Raw genomic sequence first — 22,814 nt, 5'->3', positions numbered from 1 at the left:
CTTTCGACAGAAGCTCGTTTCCTTAAGCTAAGATGCACCCGGAACAACGGGAAACTTGAGAACAGGAGGAGTACTAGGAGGAGGAGGAGGAGGAAACTGCAGCCCCACCCGCCTCAGGATGGAGGGAAAGGTTCTCGTGAGATGACTAAACACTTAGGCAATTTGGTTTAGAGTCTTAATGCTGATTAGCTGAAGGGCCTTTGACAGAAGGAGGGAGATGGATGAGGGTGAGTACTGGGAATCTAACTTTTCTGAGGTGCTAAGTCAAGGGAAGGGAGACCTTCGGCGAGGGGAGGAGGAGAACAGCAGAGACAGGAGACCCTGGATTGAGGCTGTTACCTTGTTGCGCAATATGCCTCCTTCCTCCCATTTCCTCACCTTTGATCAGACCTTGGCACAATCTTACAGTCATTCCTTTCCTTCTGAATGGATTCAGCTTAACCTTGAAGCTATGGACAATCTTTTCTTTAACATCCTGGGACTGGAATGACTTTGGACGGTCTGAGGAGGCCCACAGGGTGCCTTTGGTACTTGGGAGGTCGTTTCCATGGCTGACTCTGGAGCTGAGGGAGGGCCACCTCCAGGACCCTAGACCTCTCCTGGTCCAGCTGCTCCTTAGAGAGCTGTCCTGGCCCCTGAGCTCAGGCCGCCTCAGAGCTGCAGCCACTCTGCTGCTGGGACTGAGAAGAACAGGGCCTGGCAGGCCGGGTCAGCCTGGTGGACAGACACACCGGGCCTGCCAGGCGAGGGGACTAAGATGGAGTGTGCATTTCTTAAAGCCGTGTCCTAAATCCTATATTATATGAACTATTAGGAATTAGAGGTGCACACGGTATTTTTATACAAGCCAGAGTTTAGTAGAGCCTTCTCCATAGACTTGTTGTTATGCTAGATTCCAGGGTACTTTTGTGCTAAATTCTAGGGTATTTCCCCCCTTGGCTATCCCCAATTACTGTAAGCCTAAGATGTTATATTATCTTTTAAAATATTATGCTTTAACTAAACAAGTAATACACACAAAAAAATATGCTTGTTATAAAAGGTAAAAAGTACATGTTTTTGGATAAAAATTCCCAAGTCCCCTTTTATGTATAATGTATTCCCAGTCCTCCTCCTTCCTCATTGGAAAGAACTGTCAACAATTTGGTTAACTGCTTTTAAACAACACTAGGTTATATAAAATTGTTTTATACAATAAGATTATATAATATATATTATTTGATGACTTGCTTTTTAAAAAACTTAATCATATATCTCAGAAATCTTTGCAGGCTGGTACATATTGGTTTATCAATTGGTCTAAATAATTATAGTTTTCCATTCTGGGCATATAAATACAATTTCTTTAATAAATTTATTTATTTGTACTATGCCTTATTCCTGGACATTTAGATTGTTTCCGATATTTTTCTCTTATAAACAATGCTGCAATACATGCCCCTGTCAATATAACTTTGCATATGTATACAAATACTTCTGTGAAATATTTCTAAAAGAAGAACTATTAGACCAAGTACAATATCCACTTTAAGTTTTAATGGATATTTGTAGAGAAGGGAAAACTTAACATTTTTCCCTCTCCCAGTTAGGCTTGTTGGCTGGGAACCTATAAAGTAGATCAGCAAATGACAGATTAACAGAAAAAAAGAAGTTTATTAACATGTGAACTGCACATGTGCAAAGAAGCATGCTGTGATGAGTAACTCAAAGGGGTGGTGAGAACTTGGGCTCATACATCATGTTAACAAGAGAACATGCATTTTTACAGAAAGGACAAAAGAAAAGGACTTTGAGTTTCTAGGGCAGTAGATTGTTGGGTGGTAAATTATGGGAGGGAACTAATGGAAGGTAAGGGTTAGTTAATACAGTGTTATATAGATCCCTGTGGTTTTTCCTGTGGTCATGTATGGATGTGAGAGTTGGACTGTGAAGAAGGCTGAGCGCCAAAGAATTGATGCTTTTGAACTGTGGTGTTGGAGAAGACTCTTGAGAGTCCCTTGGACTGCAAGGAGATCCAACCAGTCCATTCTGAAGGAGATCAGCCCTGGAATTTCTTTGGAAGGAATGATGCTAAAGCTGAAGCTCCAGTACTTTGGCCACCTCATGCGAAGAGTTGACTCATTGGAAAATACTCTGATGCTGGGAGGGATTGGGGGCAGGAGGAGAAGAGGACGACAGAGGATGAGATGGCTGGATGGCATCACTGACTCGATGGACGTGAGTCTGAGTGAACTCCGGGAGTTGGTGATGGACAAGGAGGCCTGGCATGCTGCGATTCATGGGGTCGCAAAGAGTCAGACACAACTGAACAACTGAACTGAACTGAACTGAACTGAACTGGGGCTATCTCTGGATTGATGAGGGTCTAGAACTGTCTCTGGTGATTAACTTCTGTCCTTCCTAGTAGAGAGGGGAGGGGGGGTGTGCGTGCTCAGTCAGTTGCTTCTGATTCTTTTTGACTCCACGGACTATAGCCCACCAGGTTCCCCGTCCCTGGAATTTTCCAGGCAAGAATACCAGAATGAATTGCCATTTCCTGCTCCATGGGATCTTTCCAACTCAGAGATCCAACCCGTGTCTCTTGTATCTCCTGCACTGGCAGGCAAATTCTTTACCACTGAGCCACCAGGGAAGCCTGGGGATGGGGTGGGGGTGGGGGGGCACCTTTGTAAATTAAGTCCTGCTTTTAGGCAAATAGGGGAGGTCAGAGAGCTTTTCTTTTATCTGCTGCTTCTCAGTTGCCTTCAGCTCAAAATAATCTTTATCCTGAAGTGGTATATTTGGGGGTGGCATAATTTGCTACCCTTCAGTAGCAACAATTTTCTCTAAAAAGTCTGTATGAATTTATCCTCACACCATATATGAAATATAGGAGACAGTCCATTTCCATATACCCTCACAAAATAGACTGTTATTCTTTTAAGCATTTCTGAATGGATCAAAGATGGAATCTCATTATTGTCTTCATTTGCATTTCTCTGATTATAGCATTTCTCTGATTATTGCATTTCTCTGATTAATATTTATGGCAACTTTTATATATAATGGATATTCATCCTTTGTTACATTTGCTGTAAAAGACCTAATAATTTAACTTGTACAGCCAGTCAGGTAACACTTTTGTCCTGCCAGCAGCTATTTGAAAATTGCTGAGTACTGAGTGGAAACAATCAAACAATACAATCATGTAGACACCATTAAATGAAAACAATGTTTCAAAGAAGAAACGCAGTAGTACATGATTAACTGACAGACAAGTGGTTCAAAGGCTAAGAAATCAAAGAGCAGGGCAAAAGGCCAGGTGGGTGCCGGAGCTTGTTCTTCCCTGATTTGCTGGCATCGTAGGATGAGGAGGTTAAGAGGGGCTGTGGTTTCCATTGTGTTCTTCAGACCCATAGGGCTCTACAGAGCAGTCAAGGGAACCCCCATCCCAGTTCTTCCACCAGAGTTGCTCCTCTCAGGTATGTTTGTTATGTTTTTATTTGAATAAATTACAATAGTCATTTATTTGGAAAGTAAAAAAAAAAAGTGAAAACCTCCAAACTAACTTAAGAACTAGGTTCTACAATCAAACTGTCTAGGTTTAAATGACAATTTTGCCACTTACTAGGTAGGTGATCCTGGGCAAGTTACTTAACCTCCCGAATCCTCTGTCTGCTCATCCGTAATACGGAATTTGTATTATCTTTTTGGGTAGTTGTAGGGATAGAGGGAGATAATGCATAACACACATAAAGCCTGGCGCTTAACAACACTCAGTAAATGTTAGTGAGATATGAAACTTGTCACAGATGCTCCCCATCCTAAAATAACAGGGAAAGATTCATAAGGAAGTGGATGCCGAGTTTGCCTGAAGAATGGGTACAATACGGACATACACAGGTTGGGAAGAGGCAGGGCCATCCAGAGGTAAAGCTGGCCACAGTCTACTGGGAGGCCACAATACACACAAGGGAAGTACAGTTGATTTATCGGCTGTTGGGAGGTAAGGCTGGATACATGTGTTAGGACCCCATCGTGGAGGGCTTTGACTGCTTGGCTAAGGAATTTGGACTTGCATCTTTAGGTAGTGAGACATTTTCCTCCTTATACAGAAATGCTCAGTAGTAATCTCATCACAAAGAAATCTCTGTAAGCTCTCACACAGAAGTGCCCTTTCATATTTCTTAAAAGGGAAGAGATGAAAAAGAATGAAGTGTTAATCAAAGTCCCAAACTGACAATAACAATGAGAAGTGGAAAAAGAAAAGACATGGAGAAGAGGACTAACTGCAGGGACAAAGGCAGCAGAAGTAAAGGAGCCGAGTCCACCTGACATTCAACGGCGGGTGTCCACGCCCTCTGCTGACTGTACCAGGGCCGTCTTGTCCCCTTCACTCCCTCTGTCTGGAGCTTTCTAGTCCTTTACTGCTTGCCTGGGATGTTGTGGGCAGTGGATTCTTTCAACTTGCCCTAGTCTGCATCCAAATTAGCCGAGGCCTTAGGAAGCCCAAGACGTCAAGGTATTTCACCAGAGGCTTACTAGCTCGCGTACACCAGGGTGGTTCCTCCTTTCTTCCTACCCACGCCTTTGCCGAGATCTCATTAGCCTTTGCCTAGATTATTGCAATAGAATTCTTACTGCCCTTCATAGCCTAGTCTTGTTTCCCTCTGGTCTGGATTAATTCTGAAGCACAGCTGTGATCGTGACACTCCTCAAAAACCTCCCTTTAATCAAAGCAACACTTTTCCTTAAATACAAAAGGAATACATATTCAAAGCAAATGCTGGGCTGACAGAAAAAAAACTCAAAGGAAAGAAAAATTTCCCATAATTTTACCACCTGCAGTTAATCTGTTAACATAATGTTTTTTTTTTAAATTTTCTGTGTTGCTTTCTAAAGTTGCATGAATTATTTCCCCATATCCTTTGTCCTTTTGTTGATTACATTAGGATGAGAGGGATAAACTTTACATATTCAAGTCTGAAAAAGCTGGCTAAAAATGTAACATTCAAAAAACTAAGATCATGACATCCAGTCCCATCACTTTATGGCACATAGAAAGGGAAAAAGTGGAAGCAGTGACAGATTTTATGGTGGGGGGCTCCAAAACCACTGTGGACAGTGACAGTGGTCAGGAAATTAAAAGACACTTGCTGCTTGGAAGGAAAGCTATGACAAACTTAGAAAGCATCTTAATAAGAAGAGACATCACTTTGCCAACAAAGTTCCGTCTAGTCAAAGCTATGGTTTTTCCAGTAGTCACGTATGGATGTGAGAGTTGGACCATAAAGAAGGCTGAGCACCAAAGAATTGATACTTTCAAACTGTGGTGCCGGAGAAGATTCTTGAGAGTCCCTTGGACTGCAGGGAGATCAAACCAGTCCATCCTAAGGGAACTCAACCCTGAATATTCATTGGAAGGACTGATGCTGAAGCCAAAGCTTCACTACTTTGGCCACCTGATATGAAGAGCTGACTCATTGGAAAAGACCCTTATGCTGGGAAAGATTGAAGGCAAAAGAAGAGGGTAGCAGAGGATAAAATGGTTAGATGGCATCATCGACTCAATGGACATGAGTTTCAGCAAACTCCAGGAAATAGATAGTGAAGGACAGTGAAGCCTGGCATGCTGCAGTCCATGGGATCATAAAGAGTTGGACACAATTTAGTAATTTGAACAACAACATCCAGTCCTTTTTGTAGGATATTTGGGTTGCATTGAATATCCTTATGTTTATACTTTTATACACAAATTTTGATTTTTCTTAGGAAAAATTTCTAGAAGAGGAATTTGTGGATCAGAGGAATTTGTGGATCAATGGAATTTGTTTCAAGGCAACCTTTCATTTCATAAGAAATGTTGATAAACTGCCTTCAGAAAGGTGTAACATTTTATCCTCCCATCAGGGAGAGTTAGACACATTACTACTGAGCAAATAGCAGCATCTCAGCCTGGAGTCAAGCCACTCCTCATACTGGCCCTGCTGCCCTTGAAGGCCTCTCTCTCTCCTCCTCTACAGCCTTGCTGTCGTCTGCCAGGTTATTCTCCTTGTACTTCACACATATCCATTCATGCAAACATCTCCGAGCACCCACCAGGGAAGGCAGGAGATTGTGGAGGTTAAAGGGGCAGGCTCTAGAGCCAGCCTACGGGGGTTTGAGCCCAGCTCTATCCTTGCTGCATGGCAGGGACAATATGAACACCTCCATCCCAGAGTGGCTGAGAGAACGAAAATGATTTCAGACACATCAAATGCTTCAGACAGTGCCTAGCATGTGGTAAGTGTTCAGTGAATATCAGCTGTAATTATCAGCAATTAGGAAAATGGTTCATTCTAGGCAATGGGGGAGGGGTCCAGGGGTGAGAAGATGGCCAAGGTTTCTGCTTCCTGAAACTGATTCTAGATGCTATGAAGTGTGCTCTGTAGAAAGTCAAAAGGCTGTTGTGATGGCAGATGATCATAGGGCAGGGGATGGGGCATCATGTTCAGTGGTTAAGGAAAGTCCCTGCCTGTGTGATGGTTACGTCTGAGCCAAGACCCGAGGGGTACATGGGGCATCTCAGTGTTTTGATGTCTCTGAGGTCAGGAGGTTGGCACCTCAGAGCTCACTGCAAGCAGACAGCTGCTCTAAAGTCTCTATTCACTTCAAGGCTCATAGTACTTGGAGATATATTTTGATCCTTTTATATCCTTGTCTTTGTGTTAGTCAAGCACCAGCAGTCATGCAGCCGCGGCTTACTTCTAATCTTACTCGTCGTTAACCCCTGTGGGCTGGTGGCCAAGGCAAGACAGCCTTGTGGGCGTTACTATGTTGTTTTTTCACAGTTTTTTTTACTAATTGATTCTGCTTGATTTCCTGTTTTGTTGAACTTCTTGTTGATCCTCTTGGCTTTCTTTGCCTGCTCTCTTGAAGGCCCTCCCTTTTGTTCTCTGAAGTCACTGTCTCCTTGACATGAAAAACTCTTCAGTGAGCTAAATGCATAATTATATTAAGTGAATATAATTAATGTAGGATGCATTGTGATATTTTCTATTCTACTCTTTAAAAAAAAATACTGGTCACATTTCTCTAAATTGATTTCACAAACTACTAATAGGTTAGACATGTTTACAAAATGCTGTTTAATTATTCACAGTCATCTGTCTTGGATTGTGCCCTGAATTTTCTGGTTCCAATAATATAACTATTTAAGTGCCTATGTTACATTTAAAAGGCTGGAAAACTTTGTACTATTTGATCCAGTGACTCATCTTTGAATCTGCCTCAGGGAAAGATTGTTACTAGGAGAGGGGGTCAAGTGAGCATTGTACACGTTTTGTTTTCAGCCAGATATTTGACAAATTTGTGAGAAAGATGCAAAATGAAAGCTGGATTTGACTTTAGACTGTGAAGAAAATTTAAAAACACCTAAAAAAAAAAAAAAACCACCCACCTAATCCAGTTTCCTCACATAGAGAATTAGATGCAGTCACAGCAAGCTGAGCAACTCTCCTTACAGAGCGTTTCCCAATGGCTCAGTGTTCATGCGGAAGGAAGCTCCAACGGTGATACTCCACTGGCCTTGGACTTAACCCTTAATGCTTAAATCAGCGTATGACCGAAGACTTGGATGACCACCTGGAAGACAGTTTAGCCAGTTCCCAGATGGCGAGAGAAAGTGTTTGGGTGAAAGAATTAGGACTCAAAAAAATTCAGCCAGGTAACAAAGACAGGCTAAAACCATCAAAGTGAACTCATTTAGTGAAATTGTAAAGAACTTTTGTGAAAAAAGAGTTCAAATTGCAAATGGCACAAAAACTGGCTGGAGCAAACATGAGTTTTTCCTTTAGGGGGCTGTTTGGCAGCATCCCCAGCAACTACCCACTAGACGCCTGTAGCAGTCTCTCCCTGAGTTGTGACAACCAAAAATGTCTCCAGATTTTGCCAAATGTCCTCCAGGGGGCAAAAATTCCCCCGTTTAGAACCACTGAGATAACTGATGTACTACTGGGGGGAAAGGACGGAATGAATTTTTTTCACCAGCAAAAACAGTGAAACAAATACAACCTGAGGCACCAGTGCTAAGAGCAACTGCTGCTGACTGAGTGCTCACCCTGCACCTGCCACCGTGCTAAGGCCTTTACATGTGAATCCTCACTTAATGCCCACATGAACCCTAGGAGGTGGGCACACCATTGTCACCATTTTTCAGCCGAGGACACTGATGTCCAGGGACCTTAACTGACTTGCTCAAGGTCTCATAGCCAAGATGGCGACATCTTGCACTATCCTGCCATGAGACTTCTAAGATTATACACTAAGTATACACATTAGGCAGCAGCCAGCGCCTTCATCCACCTGGAATGTGGCTGAGAAGTAAGAAATTACGTTGTAAATAACCTTGTGGTGCCCACCTGCACCCACATCCTAAAGCAGGGACTTGCCTGTAGCTAAGGTCCCAGCCTCCAGTCACTTCTTTGACTTAGAAAGTGTTAGTCGCTCAGTTGTGTCTGCCTCTTTGGGACTCTGTGGACTGTAGCCGCCAGTCTTTGACTTAACTCATACAAAATTCTAGTACGCTCTTTCTTCTATCATCAGGATAATAGAGGAATTTTTAGATAGCTTGTCAACCAAAGCGATTAAGACCACAAGATGGCACTTCAAGGGTTAAGTTTCAGTTATCTGGAATTGTTGTGTTGTCGAGGACCTCAGTTCTTGAGCTAGGTTCAGAGGTCACTGGAATCACTGTGCTAAATTGCTGAGTCCTGAAACTAGGCAGCAGGGTGCAGAGGTCTAAGATCTGGACAGCAGTCATAGCCAAGTTAGAGCCAGGTGCAACAGAAATGTCGAGAAGTGTTGGGGATGCTGAGCCCAGGAAGCCACAGCTGTCCCCTTGCCCCATCTCACCCCCCAGTGGCAGCCTTGGAGCTCAGGTCCGTCGACCTGCAGAGCGCCAAGAACAACCAGGAGCATCACACACAGGAGATGGGCCTCCAGCGGCTCATTGTGCGCCGTAGCCAGTCCTTCACCATCCAGCTGCATTTCAACCGCCCCTTCCACTCGAAGAAGGACTCCATCACCTTTGTGGCTGAGACAGGTAAGCCCACCCTTCCCCAAGGCAAAGTTCATCTATAGGGCTCCTGCCTTTCCTTTCTGAACCACCCTTTCTCTCTTCTCCTGGGACCCCCAGATTCCTATTAGTGCACTTAAGATCTGGCTGACTCAGCCAACTAAAGTTGCGATAATAACAGACAACTTTTAAATATGCAACAGGCACTGTGCTACAAATTCATGCACGTTATCTTGCACATTATCTCATCTAATCCATGACAAGACTTTCAGGTGGATACTACTATGATCCCATTTTATAGAATTAAAACAAACAAACAAACTGAGGCCTACATTGGAAAAGGGCTTCCCAGGTGACACTAGTGGTAAAGAACCCACCTGCCAATGCAGCTGCCGATCCCTGGATCGGGAAGATCCCCTGGAGGAGGGCATGGCAACACACTCCAGTATTCTTGCCTGGATAATTCCATGGACAGAGGAGCCTGGTGGGCCATGGTCCATCGGGTTGCAAAGAGTCAGAAACGACTGAAGTGACTTAGCATGCACGCACTTGATAAAGAATATGCCTGCAATGGAATAGACCTGGGTTTGATCCCTGGGCCGGGAAGATCCCCTGGAGAACAGAATGGCTACCCACTCCAATATTCTTGCCTGGGAAATCCCATGGACAGAGGAGCCTGGTGAGCTACAGTCCATGGGGTTGCAAAGAGTCTGACACGACTATCACTACACAGATGTTAAGTGTTTGTCCAAGGACATCTAGTGTCAGTAAAAGGATTAGCAAGTTGTGGGAGGAGGTAAGGGTCCTTCCAGTTCCCCTGCAATCAGGTCACATAGATTTTGAGCCTCACTTCAGGGTCTTTCTCTCTCACACAGGACCAGCACCCAAGGAGCTGCTGGGAACCCGAGCCACCTTCTTGCTCACCCAAGCCCGACAAGGCAATGGCTGGAGTGCTTCTGACTTCACCGTTCATGCCAACTCGCTCCATGTCTCCCTTTTTACACCGCCCAGTGCAGTCATTGGTCCCTACTCTCTGAAGATGGAGATCTCTCAGGGCCCAAGTCATAGCATGACCCACCCTCTGGGGACCTTCATCCTACTTTTTAACCCTTGGAGTGCAGGTATAACGTGTTCACAGGTTGTAATGCTAACTGATCCATTGGGAACGATCTGTGAGGGTCTACTTAGAAAGTCCCGAAGATAAACTGCTGGATATCTATGCAATGTGTTACCATGTGCTCACTAAAAATCACCTTAACAGAGAATTTTTAATGGGATGATAAAAAAAGGTCATGGCTTGATGTTAAATGAAATCGATTAGGGAATGGAACACATATGATCTTAATTACACATATGTGCAGAAAAAGAAAGTGCAGACAGGTTACACCAAAATATAATGACGAGTGTCTCAGTAGTGGGAAGGGGTGAACTTCACTATCCTCTTTCCGTCATCCATATTTTCCAAATCTCTATGACCAGCTGGCTGCTTTTAAAACCAAGAGAAGATAACCTTTTTCTAAAGTGTAGCTTATATCTCTGGCCTCTAGAAAAGCACATAGACTTTTAAGGAGCCCAGTCTTGATGTCTATTGCCATCAACCCATTGCTTCTCTGATTATCCAGGAAGATACTGTCGTTACTGTTTTTTAATTTTGTTACTGTTTATTTTTTGGTTCGGGGCTTTGTCCCCTCTGCTACTCTTATCTGCTCAGAGGACGACGTCTACCTGCCAAGTGAAACGCTGCTGCAGGAGTATATCATGATGGACTATGGCTTTGTTTACAAGGGTCATGAAAGATTCATCACCCCCTGGCCCTGGAACTACGGGCAGGTAACACTGTCAGCTGAAGTGGGCCTTAGACAACTCTGTTAGCTCGTGAAGTACCACTAACAGAAGTCAGGGTGTGTAGTGCTGGAGTGAGAGGCGCAAGGAAGGAAGGGGAAATGCTTTTTCTTCTCAGTTTTTAATATTTTGTATGAAAAACTTAAAGCATAATGCAAGTAGACAGGCTACTCTAATGAACCTCCATGAACCTCTCACCTTCAGCAGTGATCAATTTATGGTGAATCTCGTTTCATCTGTATCAAGGATTTACAAACTATAGCCTGTGGCCCACTGCCTGTTTTTGCATGGCCCAAGAGCTTAGAATGGTTTTCATACTTTTAAAACTGCCAAAAAATAAGAATTAAAAAAAAAAAAAAGAACACAGTCGTCCTTCAGTATTTTCAGGGCATTGGTTTCAGGATGCCTCCACAGATACCAGAAACAAGCATGCTCAAGTCCTTTATATAAAATGGCATAGTACGATATTTGCATATAACCTACGCACAACCTCGCATGTACTTTTAACTCATCTCTAGATACTTATAATACCTAAAACAATGTAAATGCAATGTAAATAGCTCCTGGAATTGTGCAGCAAGTTCAGGTTTTGCTTTTTTGGAATTTTCCAGAATTTTTTTCCCCTAATATCTTTGATTCTATTGGTTGAATCCATGGATGCGGAACCCACTGATACAGAGGGCTGACTGTATTTTGTGATGTGCAAATTATATGAAGTTCAAACTTCAGTGTCTAATAATACCCTTTTATTGAAACACGGGTATGCCCATTCATTGAGGTAGCATCTGTAGTTACTTTCACGCCACAATGGCAGAATTGCGTGTGGAGACTGAGACCCTATGGCCTGCAAAGGCTAAAATAGTTATTCTTTGGTCCTTTACAGAAAAACTGCTGATCCCTGGTGTATTTTCCCCCATTCCTCCTACCTCATCACTGAATCTTTTGGAAGCAAATTACCACATCATTTAGTTCACTAATACTTCCAACTATAGTTCTAAAAGATGATGACTCTCTGAAAAATTAAACCACAATCCATTATTGTAACTGAAATAATGAATGCAGTTCTTTAATAACACCAATTATCCAGTTAGAGTGCACAGCAGGGGATCACTGACTCTGAGCAACTTTTCTACTCCACCTCCAGCCATGGCTAGGATAGTTTCTCTCTGCCTCCCACTACCATCTCAGCCCTGTCCACACACCCTGGGAGGGAAGAGTCGGGTGGGGGCAGGAAGCAGGGAGCCTTGCTGAGGAAGATCAGTTTCCTGTTCCCTAACAATCTGTATTATTTTTTGAAACTTGGAAAACCACCAGGGCATTTGATAGCCAAAAGGCTTAGGATGCATGTACAAATATATGTTGTGTGTCCTGCGTCTACACTGTCTTCTGTGCCCACACCATCAATGCTGAACTCTCTCCCTGACTTCAAGGCTCTTCATGCTCTTCTCACTCCTCACATGCCTAGCCTTATATTTATCCATCCGATCGTTTCCTAACCCCACAAGTCCTCCAGAAAGAAAATCTCTGAGCCTTTGTCTCTGGTATCCACTGCACCCAACGACCTCAAGTGAACACCCCTACCTAGAGCTTTTCCTGTCTACTTAGTCCTTCCAAACCCACCGGCTCCAATAGTCTTCTCCTTTCAGTTGACTCACATCTCTCTAAATTCCATTTGCATTTTCCATCAGAAACACACAGGTCAGTTCTTCAAATCCTGAATCTGACACATTCCCAACTTGACTTATAAGCTCCTTGAAGCCAGGACCTGGTCTGATATTTAGCACCTACCCCCGCCACATATACACCATCCCTAAAAGTCAGTGCTACCGAGTTGGCTTCAGAATTCTAGACGTTTTTATTCTTCTCTTTGTTCTTCCGTGACTTCCCTGGCAAGTTTGAAGAGGACATCATAGATATCTGCTTTGAGATTCTGAACAAGAGCCTGTACTTCTTAAAGAACCCGTCCAAAGACTACTCGCAGCGGAACGACGTGGTGTACATCTGCAGGGTGGTGAGCGCCATGGTAGGACTGGAAGCTTCCCCGGCCCCACCCCAGCGTCCCCAGCTCGGGCGCTACAGAAACTCATCTGTCTGTCCTCTTTAGATCAACAGCAACGACGACAGCGGCGTGCTGCAGGGGAACTGGGGAGAGGACTACTCCCGGGGGGTCAGCCCCCTGGAGTGGACGGGCAGCGTGGCCATCCTGCGGCAGTGGGCGGCCAGGGGCGGGCAGCCTGTGAAGTACGGGCAGTGCTGGGTCTTTGCAGCTGTGATGTGTACAGGTGAGTGAGGAGGGCGGGGTGGGAATGCAAACTCGCTTATTGACTCTTTTTTTTTTTAATTTTTATTTTTACTTTATTTTACTTTACAATACTGTATTGGTTTTGCCATACATTGACATGAATCCGCCATGGGTGTTGACTCCTTATGATAACCCTCTGAGGTCGGGCTTGGATTGTCTTTACTTCACCTCAGTTGATTGTGGCTTGTCTACAGCCCCACGGCTAAGGAGTCGTGGACATTCAGCTCTTAAACAGCACACTCACTAGTCTCAGGGAATCCTGAAATATCCAGTGAAGGGCTGACCTGCTGCAGTCACTCCACAGACTCCTTGATGGAGCAGTTAGACTATTAGAATGGTCACCTGGATAGAGGAGCTTCTGGTCCCAAAGTGGAGGCAAAAGTGGCTTCTTTCTGCCAGCAGCTCAGGCTCCTCAGCTCAAGATGAGCCTGGGGTCAGGGGCAAGTTGGGGTAAGCTTGAGATGCCAGAAGATGATCTGGGAAAACCTCATCTCACCTGCTGGCTCCCAAACACAACTGAGAGATTCTTGAGGAGTTATTAAGAGATTTACTACTTTGTTAACTACCCTTAAGGAGCATCCATGTTTTATACATTTATCAGTTACTTATAATTTAGTCCCTGGTCATCAGTCATATTACCTGTGGATATGAGGGAAAGATGGAAAGCACTGTGGTGCCTGTTTATCCTCCCCCAAGAGGCAGGAGTACCTGGCACAGTGCTGCCTGTTCCACTGTGAGGCTCGAGAAATGTTGACTGAACCGATATGTTGACTCTGAGTTGGAGAATGAGGGAGCGCAGAATGGGAAGGGCAGAGACGGGGGCCGAAGTTCCAGACTTTTACGAGAAGGGCAACACAGCTTCGCAGTTATGTACAGGTGCTGCAGACAGCAGAGAGGTTTACATATGAGCGCTGAAATCAAGGGACCTCCTTGTGCTCGTTCGTTTTCACTGGAAAATGCTCAGCACAGTGGCCGCACTCAGTACAGCCAGATGGGCCTTAGGCTGGGATGTCCCTGATCAGGCAGGAGTTAAGGAGGAGGGCTTAGGCCTCTCGACTCTGCGAAGAGAGGGAGAAGGTCTGGATCTGCGTCTTTGCTCCACGTCTGGGCCTCTCCACGGCCAGGCCCGAGAATCTACAGCCTTTGCATGAGGGGAGAGGTGCTTCTGCTGTTACCTCTGGCCACTCGCAGCCCTGGTCTGACTCTCACCCCTGCCAAAGATTTGTGAAAAGCCCAGGAGCTGTGCTGGGAGTGGACAGGTGATTGCAGACAGGTGGCATCCTTTGGGGCACTTGAATGAATTGAAACAAAAAGACTGGCCAATCTTAATAGTCCTCTTACATTTCAAAGCATTGACATCCCCACAGCAGCCTCAATGGGCACCATTTGCTCCTAAGAAGTATTGTTCAGTAGCTAAATCATGTCTGACTCTTCGTGACCCCATGTACGGCATCATGCCAGGCTCCTTAGGGGTGGGAAAAACCTCTCTCTAAACTCCTCACCTTGCCCGTAGAGGTGGGGGCCTGGGTTTCAAAGGTCACATCTGGCTCTTGGCTTAATTTCTTCTGCCCCTGGTAGGTGTGTCTGGTGGCGGCAGTAGGAATGGGTTGCTATTTCCTTCTCCAGGATGATTCCTAAGAAGCCACAAGAGGGTGCTGTTGTCTTATCGAAGATGGTCATTCCCTCACTGTCCATGCAAGATTCCCTTTGTCGCTGATGTCTTCTGCGTATCTCTATAAATCTATCCTGCTCTTCTATCCATACTCTGATTTCTTTCTTACCTGCTTCAAACCCTTTCATTTGAATTGAGTTACAGATCCAGAATTTCAGAACTGAAAATCATCGGGTCCAACTCCATTCTGTTACATAGAAGCTAAGGACTGTCTACTTAAGGTCACACTGCTTCTCTTCTGAACACAGCACAGGTCTCATTTTTTTTCTTTTCTTTCAAATTATTAAATGCTTAGGTTCTCTGTTTTTGGTTTGGAAAGCTGCTGAATGGGAAAAGCCCTCAATGATCAATTGGGTTGTTGTTAATTGTTTTAAGTGACTCTCAAGTGATTTCTTTCTCCTGGTGGAATGGAAACCATGGGTAGGACAGGTAGGCTGCAAGGATTCTGGGCCTGGGTGCGGTGCTCTGAGGATAAAGGAGGTATAACCTGCAAGAAGGTTTAACCTGTAAGCACTTTGGCTTTTTTCTCTCCTCCAGCTTAAAAGTGAGAAAGTATGTACGTGAGACCAGTGATTCTGCTTGAAACGGATTTGGTAATTCCCCATGCGTTTCCTCTCTTTAGTAATGAGATGCTTAGGTGTTCCAACACGTGTTGTTTCCAATTTCCGTTCTGCACACAACTCGGATGCAAACTTGACCATCGACACCTACTATGACCAACATGCAGAGATGCTGCCAACTCAGAAGCGAGACAAAATATGGTAAGGGGCACTGTCTCCTGCAGATCTCTGCTCTGTTCCAGGTAGGGCAGGAAAATTCTGATGCTTTCTGATGTGATGCTTTCTGGCCTTAAGGAAATACTGCCCCATACATTGTTGCCAGTGCTCAGCCAGTCCTCAGCCAGAAAGCTGTTCTGGCTAATCAGATCATCACATCAAGCTCATTTCAGACATAGAAGACTACGAGTTAATGTACTCTGAGGTTGGCAACCAAATGAACAGACTGTGAGCCCTCTGAATACTGACTTCATCTTCTTCTTCCTTCATTGAGCCTTTCTGTCTGTCTGCATATTTCTGTTTCTCTCTCAGGGCAAAGCCAGGACTAGCTGTCTCTGCATACTTACTCCGGTCTCTCTCGACCTCTCCTCTCCCTGCCCCACTCTCCCTCCTGGCTGGCATCCGTGTGTGTCTCTGTGTGTCCCTTTATTTTTGGACCTCCCGTTGCTTCCCCTGGCTCCTTTCTCCTCTCTTCTACCCCAAATCTGATTTCCTGTTTTTGCTTTTCCAGCCAGTTTCCAGGTAAGACCTTTGAATTGTATGAGAATTAGCTGCTGTCCCTAGCACTCCCTCCCTCTCTGAGCTCCTCGAGGGCTGAAACTTCTCTAGCTCAACGAGCAGTAGTTTATCTGGGGAGGACATACAGTCCTGTAGAATTCTGTCTGAACACACAGCCTGAACCTAATCAGGAGGAAACATCAGGCGAGTCCAAAATGAGGACTACTCTGATAAAAATCAATCAATCAAGACTATGTTCAAAATGTCAATGTGATAAAAACAGAGCCTGCGGAACTCTTCCAGTTCAAAGGACACAAAGGGTATTGCCCAACTAAATGCAATGTGTGATCCTGCACTGGGTGGAAAAAAAAGGCCATAAAGGACATAATCAGGTCAACTGACAACACTGAAAAATAGACAATAAGGTAGATAAAGTATAAATATTAAATGTGTGAAGTTGAGAACTGTATAAGACTATGTAAAGGAAGATCCCTATTCTAGGAAATCTCCATCTGAGAGAAAGCCAGTGCTAAAGCGAATGGAGCAAAATGCTAACAATAGATGAACTGGGTATATGGGTGGTGTTTATCCTAGTCTTGCAACTTTACTGTAAGCTTGAAATTACTTCCAAATGTAAACAACATAGAAGAAACAATGATATAAAACACTCAGTGTAGGGTCTGATACCTGGCAAATCCTCTGAAAATGTGAGCCCTTTTCTCCTTACTGCCTTCTGCAGGAATTTCCATGTCTGGAATGAGTGCTGGATGATCCGGAAAGACCTCCCTCCAGGATACAATGGGTGGCAGGTTCTGGACCCCACTCCCCAGCAAACCAGCAGCGGTGAGTGAAGACCACTGTGGAAGGGCCTGCACTCTGTGGAGAGGCCAATCAAAGTGACTGACCCCGTGAGCAGGAGGCCAAAAGGGAGCGATGCCTGTCCCACTTCGTCCACTTTTCAAAGTCGTAGCAGAGACAACTTCGGGTCCAGGGTCTAACTTTGCCATTGACAGCTGGGTGGGCCAGTGAGTCACCGGACCTCTCAGTCATTTGCTCCCCTGTAAAGGAGGGAAGATGAGGATGATGCTTCCCAGGGTGGCTATGAGCATCAGATGAATTCGTGGGAACTGGAGAGCACCCTGTGGAGGAGGCTCATTGATGCCACTGCCTCTCCCCATCCCACCTCCCTCCTTTGCCTCCCACGGCCATGCCCCACTTGCCCTAGCCCACCTGTCAGCAGCCGAGTTAGTGGTCCACCACTCCTGTTCCCTGCCCAGGGCTGTTTCGCTGTGGCCCTGCCTCCGTGAAGGCCATCAGGGAAGGGGAGATCCACCTGCCTTACGATACCCCATTTGTGTATGCCGAGGTGAACGCTGATGAAGTCGTTTGGCTATTGAAGGATGGCCAGGCCCAGGAAATCCTGGCCCATAACACCAGTTCCATCGGGAAGGAAATCAGCACCAAGATGGTAGGGTCAGACCAGCGCGAGAACATCAGCAGCTCCTACAAGTACCCAGAAGGTGCCTGGGACCCCAGGATTTTCAGGGAGGGGGGCAGCTCTTACCTCCTTTGCTTGCCTGGCAAGGGGTTTGAAGATGACTCTCATGTGTAAACCATCACCACCTAACCCAACCACCTCCTCCTCAAAAGACGACTAAGAACAGCGTCCAGTGCTTATATTCAGGAGCTCATTTAACCCCAATTTTTGGGAACTCTGTGAGGCAAGGAGATATCCCTGGGCTGAATGTGACAGAGCCCTGCACCAAGAGGTGAAGGGACCATGATGGAGCGAGGGTTTGAGCCCAGCGGCCAGCAATACCCATCCCCGTGTTCTCAGCTGTGAGGCTGTATCATCTCTTTCAGCAGCTATTCTTGGGGTTGGGGCTTTGGGAGGGGGTCTGGGAGTTTCTGGGAGCCTTGTTTCCCTAAGAAGGTCATTGTTCCTCTTGAATCCTCCCCACTGATGTCTTTCCTGCCTCTCCTTTCTGTCAGGATCCCCTGAGGAGCGATCTGTATTTATGAAGGCCTCCCAGAAAATGCTGGGTGTACGGAGGACCTCTTCACCATTCCTAGATCTGTTGGGGTCTGGGGGTGCTGTGGGCCAGCCGGCACAGCTGCAGCTTCACCTGACCAGGAAGCCTGAGTGGGGCCAGGACCTGCTGCTGAAGCTGCATGCCCGGAGGGTGGCAGACAGAGCCCACCCCCAGGGGCCCATCCACCTGGTGGTGGACTTCTGTGCACAGACTCTGCTGCACAACGGTGGTACCCGGAAGCCCCTCTGGAGACAGAAAGTGCACTTGACCCTGGACTTTGGCGAGGGTGAGTATGAGGCAGACCTGGAAAGGCATCTACAGGGAAGGGAGCTTGGGGCCATGAACAAGTCACCCCCAGTACACACACACACTCTCTCACATACATCGGGCAGTGAAGCTGCTGTTGACAGGAGGTTGAATGCCAGGTACTATACCTCTGATGCTGCCACCAGGGAAACACAGCAGTGACCTCGGGGGGCTGGGGTGTCGGGTAAGCACCATCTCTCTCTTTCTCACACACACACACACACGTAGACGCACACTCATTCTCTCTCACACACATACACATTTTCACTCTCTTTCTTTCTGAGACCCATTCCTGGACTCAAAATGCATTTTGTCTGTGCTTAGATATACAGTGGCCGCTCTCGCTACCTTACAACAATTACAGAAACAAGCTGACGGATGAAAAGCTGATCCGTGTGTCTGGCATCGCCAAAGTGGAGGAGACAGGGAGGTCCATGCTGGTTTTAAAAGATATCTCCCTGGAGCCTCCCCACTTATCTATTGAGGTAAGGCATCTGGACAGAGCAGGGGCTGGGGGGGTGCCCTCTGACTCAGCCAACCCAGGGGCTGGGGGTACAGCAGCTAACAAGACACAGTCCCCGCCCTGGACACCAAATGGATGATTAAAGTGCAGTATGGTGTGGTCTCTGTGCTCTGTGCAAATGGAACGCTTCCCAGGGGAGGTGACATTTTATGGAGGATGCACAGGAAGACACTCTAGAGAATAATGCATTTTAAGGCAAAGAGACAAGAAAGGCAGTGTCTGGAAGATGGAGGAGAGGAGACAGTTTTGAGAGAGACTCAGGCCAAATTCCTTGTCACCTGATAAGACAGGGGTGACAAGGAAGAGGGAAACAAATGAAAGGTGAGCCTCACATCTCCAGTTCAGAGGCCTGAGGGGCTGGCGAGGCCATTGCACAGGGAATGAACACAGGTGGAGGAAGGGTCAGTGGAGGAGGGCGGGGACGATGCCCAGCTCCTGTTACCAGGGTTTTCCTTCCTCTGAAGCCTCCTTCCCCCACTCTCCCCTCTTACCTGAAAGACTCGCCCACTGCCTAATCCTCACCTGCCTGTGCACCTGGAGGATTTGTCAACAGCACTCTCCATCCCGATGGGAATGAGAACTGAGTGGCTCCACGTCATAAACCATCTGGCCACCTGACAGTTTTCTCCTGGGCTGTGAGGTCATCAGGCAGCCTCCCACAGAGTGGGGGGTGTGGGCGGGGGGAACAGTGGGCAGAATCACAAGAGCAGACACGAGCCTGGGGCTGAGATGAGGCCCTGCCCACCACACAGAGCCCTGGTTACAGCAGGATCCACTGCAAACACATCAGATGCCAACTAGGCTATTAACTGGTCCCCGTTGGTAAGGAGATTCCCAGGTGGCTCAATGTTAAAGAATCTGCCTGCCAATGCAGGAGATGCAGGAGATGCAGGTTCAATGTCTGGGTTGGGAAGATCTAGAGTAGGAAATGGCAACCCACTCCAGCATTCTCGCTTAGAAAATTCCATGGACCGAGGAACCTGGCAGTCTACAGTCCATGGGGCTGCAAAGAATTGGGTGTGACTGAGCATATTGCTAAGGAACCATGGAATGATTTGTATGACTCTGCTGGATACCAAAGCTATTTTGATCTTGTTCAACTCTGGCACACACACTAGAGTACAAAAGACTCGTTTCTTTTCTGTGAGTTCCAGGGGAGCCACAATGTGTTCCTTTTCTGTGATTCTCTGATTGAGCCAGAACACACTCCCAGTAGGATCTGGGTGGTCGAGTCATTTCCGTTCAACACTTGTTTACCAGATAGCCATCATATGGCTGGCAGTGTGCTAGGCACTGGGGCTCAAGAAGTGAGTAGGATGGCACCCCTGCCTCCCACTCACAGACCAAGGCCATGACTGCCCTATGACACAGCCCTCACAGGTGATGCATGGAGCGCACCTGGGGAGACTCAGAGTGGGTCTGCTGATGTACATGGAGACAGAGCAGAGTGGGAGAAAGACCCTGGCTGGGGTCTGGGACACCTGGGTCAGGTCTGGGCTCTGCCATTAACATTTCTTGGGACCTTGGCCTCAGAATGACATCATTGGTGGCATATGGATGGCACGCATGACACCACTCCCTCATCCCATGCCTGTGTCAGACATTACTAATCAATCACAACTCTCTCACTGACTCTGGATTGTTCTCAAGATGCTTTTTTTTTTTTTTGTAAATTTATTTATTTTTTAACTGAAGGATAATCTTAAGATCCTTTTTAACACAGCATTCCTATCAGTCACAACTAGCAGATTGGAGCTGGCACTTAAGTTGAAATCTAACTGCCATCCTGAGCTAGATGATGGGGAGGGAATAGAGTTCACCTTGGTGCCAATTCCCCATTGGCGGTGGCTTCCAGAAGTACTGTGAGCTTATAAGACAGGCCAGGGTATGTGATAACCACGAATACCCTGGGCTTCTGTTCTCTCCCTTGCAGCATCTTAACCCCTAAATAAGCAGTCCCTGGTGGTCAACAGATGGATGGAGTTTGCTGAACCGAGTGCAGGAAGGAGGCCACGTCCCCATGATATCCTTGTTTCCTCTCCACACAGGTGTCTGAGAGGGCGGAGGTGGGCAAGGCACTGAGAGTCCACATCTCGCTCACCAACACCCTCTCGGTGGCTCTGAGTCACTGCACAATGGTGCTGGAGGGCAGTGGCCTCGTCAGCGGGCAGATATCAAATGAGTAAGTCCTGTGGCCACCCACCTGTCTCCTGCTGGTCTTTGATAAGGGGAGTCTCATGGGCTCATAGGATGGTCCTTAGACTCCTGGAGGATGCCTCCTTGCCCCCACCTTCCCACCTTCCTCCAGAAAAGGTTGAGCTCGGTAGGTGGTATGGGTGGGGTAGGGTGGGGTGGGGTGGGAAGTGCTTACTGACCAAGAGCAGAATCCAGAACACTCACCCCAGCAGTTACTCCAGGCTCTAACAGGCCCTTTTTGACCTGCAGCCTTGGGACTCTGGTGGCCGGACACACTATCAAAATTCAAGTGGACCTCTACCCCATCAAAGCCGGACCCCGCCAGCTCCAAGTCCTCGTCAGCAGCAATGAGATCAAAGAGATCAAGGGATACAAGGACATCCTTGTTGCTGCAGCCAGGGCTCCTTGAGCCTCACGCTCACCTCCTCAGGCCCTCTAGTTGCCCAACTCCTTCCCTGCCCCATCTCCAGAAGCCCTTTCAGTACCCCTATCTACCCCTCAGGCCCACCTTGCCTTCTTCTCCTCCTGGAGGTGTGTTTGATCTTTGTTCCTCTGCTGTCCTCTTCCTGGCCTACCTGGGGGCGAAGGGAAGCTCTGTGCATCTTGGGAAGAGACAATAAAAATACTTTATCACCCGTGTTCTTTTTCTGTGCTAACAAGCTACTTACTGCTTATGGTCCTCTGTGGCTGGGCCCTTCCTGTCTTCTCTCTCCTCCTAGAAGGGCCCCGGCCACAAGAGAATGAGCTGTGATTTCCTCTAAATTAGCCTTTCTGGAATGCTGGATCCCAGGTCTCTTCATTTAAATCATCTTAGCAAGTCCGCAAGCAGAGGCTGGAGGGACGTCTGGGGAAGGGGACCTGGGAGGATTCTTGGAGGACAGTGACTGCGGCACTGTGGGGACCAGGCAGAAGCTGCTGCTGGCCTGAGAGCCTGGGGATGGGGAGGCAGGGCCCACTCAGGGCGGTCCCAGGACGACTGGGAAGGACTTCGTAGAGGCTGCCCCCTAAACAGGCCCTCACATTCCCTGGCCCCGTATTTCCCCTTCTTAGGCCCTCACCTGCTAACTGTCCCGAATCTTTTCTTCCTGTTCCAAGTCACACTGACGCCCCTCAGCTTCTCCCTCCTTCATTCATATGGCGTATTTTTGTTATTTTAAGGATAGGGAGCCACTCTTTTGTATTTTGTTCCTGTAGTTCTTCAGATCATGTGTGCTCATCTTAGCTAATTTGGAAAGAACAGAAAAGTGAAAAAGAAACGAAAGAAAAATCACTGATAGCTTCCCCATCCCTAAAGAACTCTCTGCTAACATTTGCCACATACCTTTCTGGTCTTTCCCCCCCATCATTGTGTCTCTGAAAGTTATCATTACATGTGTGTGTTAGTCGCTCAGTTGTGTCCGAGTCTTTGTGATCCTATGGATTGTGGCCCACCAGGCTCTCTGTCCTCGGATGTCCCAGGCTAGAATACTGGAGCGGGTTGCCATTCCCTTCTCCAGGGGATCTTCCCGACCCAGGGATTGAACCCAGATCTCCTGCATTGCAGGCAGATTCTTTACCGTCTGAGCCACCAGGGAAACCCACCTTAAACTTATACAATATTATATGTCAGTCATATCTCAATAAGAAAATAAA

At 46.6% G+C, this 22,814-nt stretch overlaps 1 protein-coding gene across 1 annotated transcript; it reads left to right on the top strand.

Moving 5' to 3' along the window:
• Window positions 1-217: 217 nt before the first annotated feature.
• Window positions 218-21,591, top strand: TGM7 (transglutaminase 7). The gene is made up of 13 exons (XM_052659868.1): window positions 218-227; window positions 8,879-9,061; window positions 9,910-10,155; window positions 10,746-10,864; window positions 12,771-12,899; window positions 12,981-13,158; window positions 15,473-15,611; window positions 16,864-16,967; window positions 17,402-17,644; window positions 18,117-18,443; window positions 18,788-18,948; window positions 21,035-21,168; window positions 21,432-21,591. The coding sequence occupies exons 1-13, from the start codon at window positions 218-220 to the stop codon at window positions 21,589-21,591; spliced, it is 2,133 nt and encodes a 710-aa protein (XP_052515828.1).
• The last annotated feature ends 1,223 nt before the right edge of the window (window positions 21,592-22,814 follow it).

This window comes from Budorcas taxicolor, chromosome 21 (assembly GCF_023091745.1).
Source record: "Budorcas taxicolor isolate Tak-1 chromosome 21, Takin1.1, whole genome shotgun sequence".
NCBI classification, from domain to species: Eukaryota; Metazoa; Chordata; class Mammalia; order Artiodactyla; family Bovidae; genus Budorcas; species Budorcas taxicolor.
Note: the sequence above shows the minus strand (reverse complement) of the source record. Positions and strands in the feature narration are given on the sequence as shown.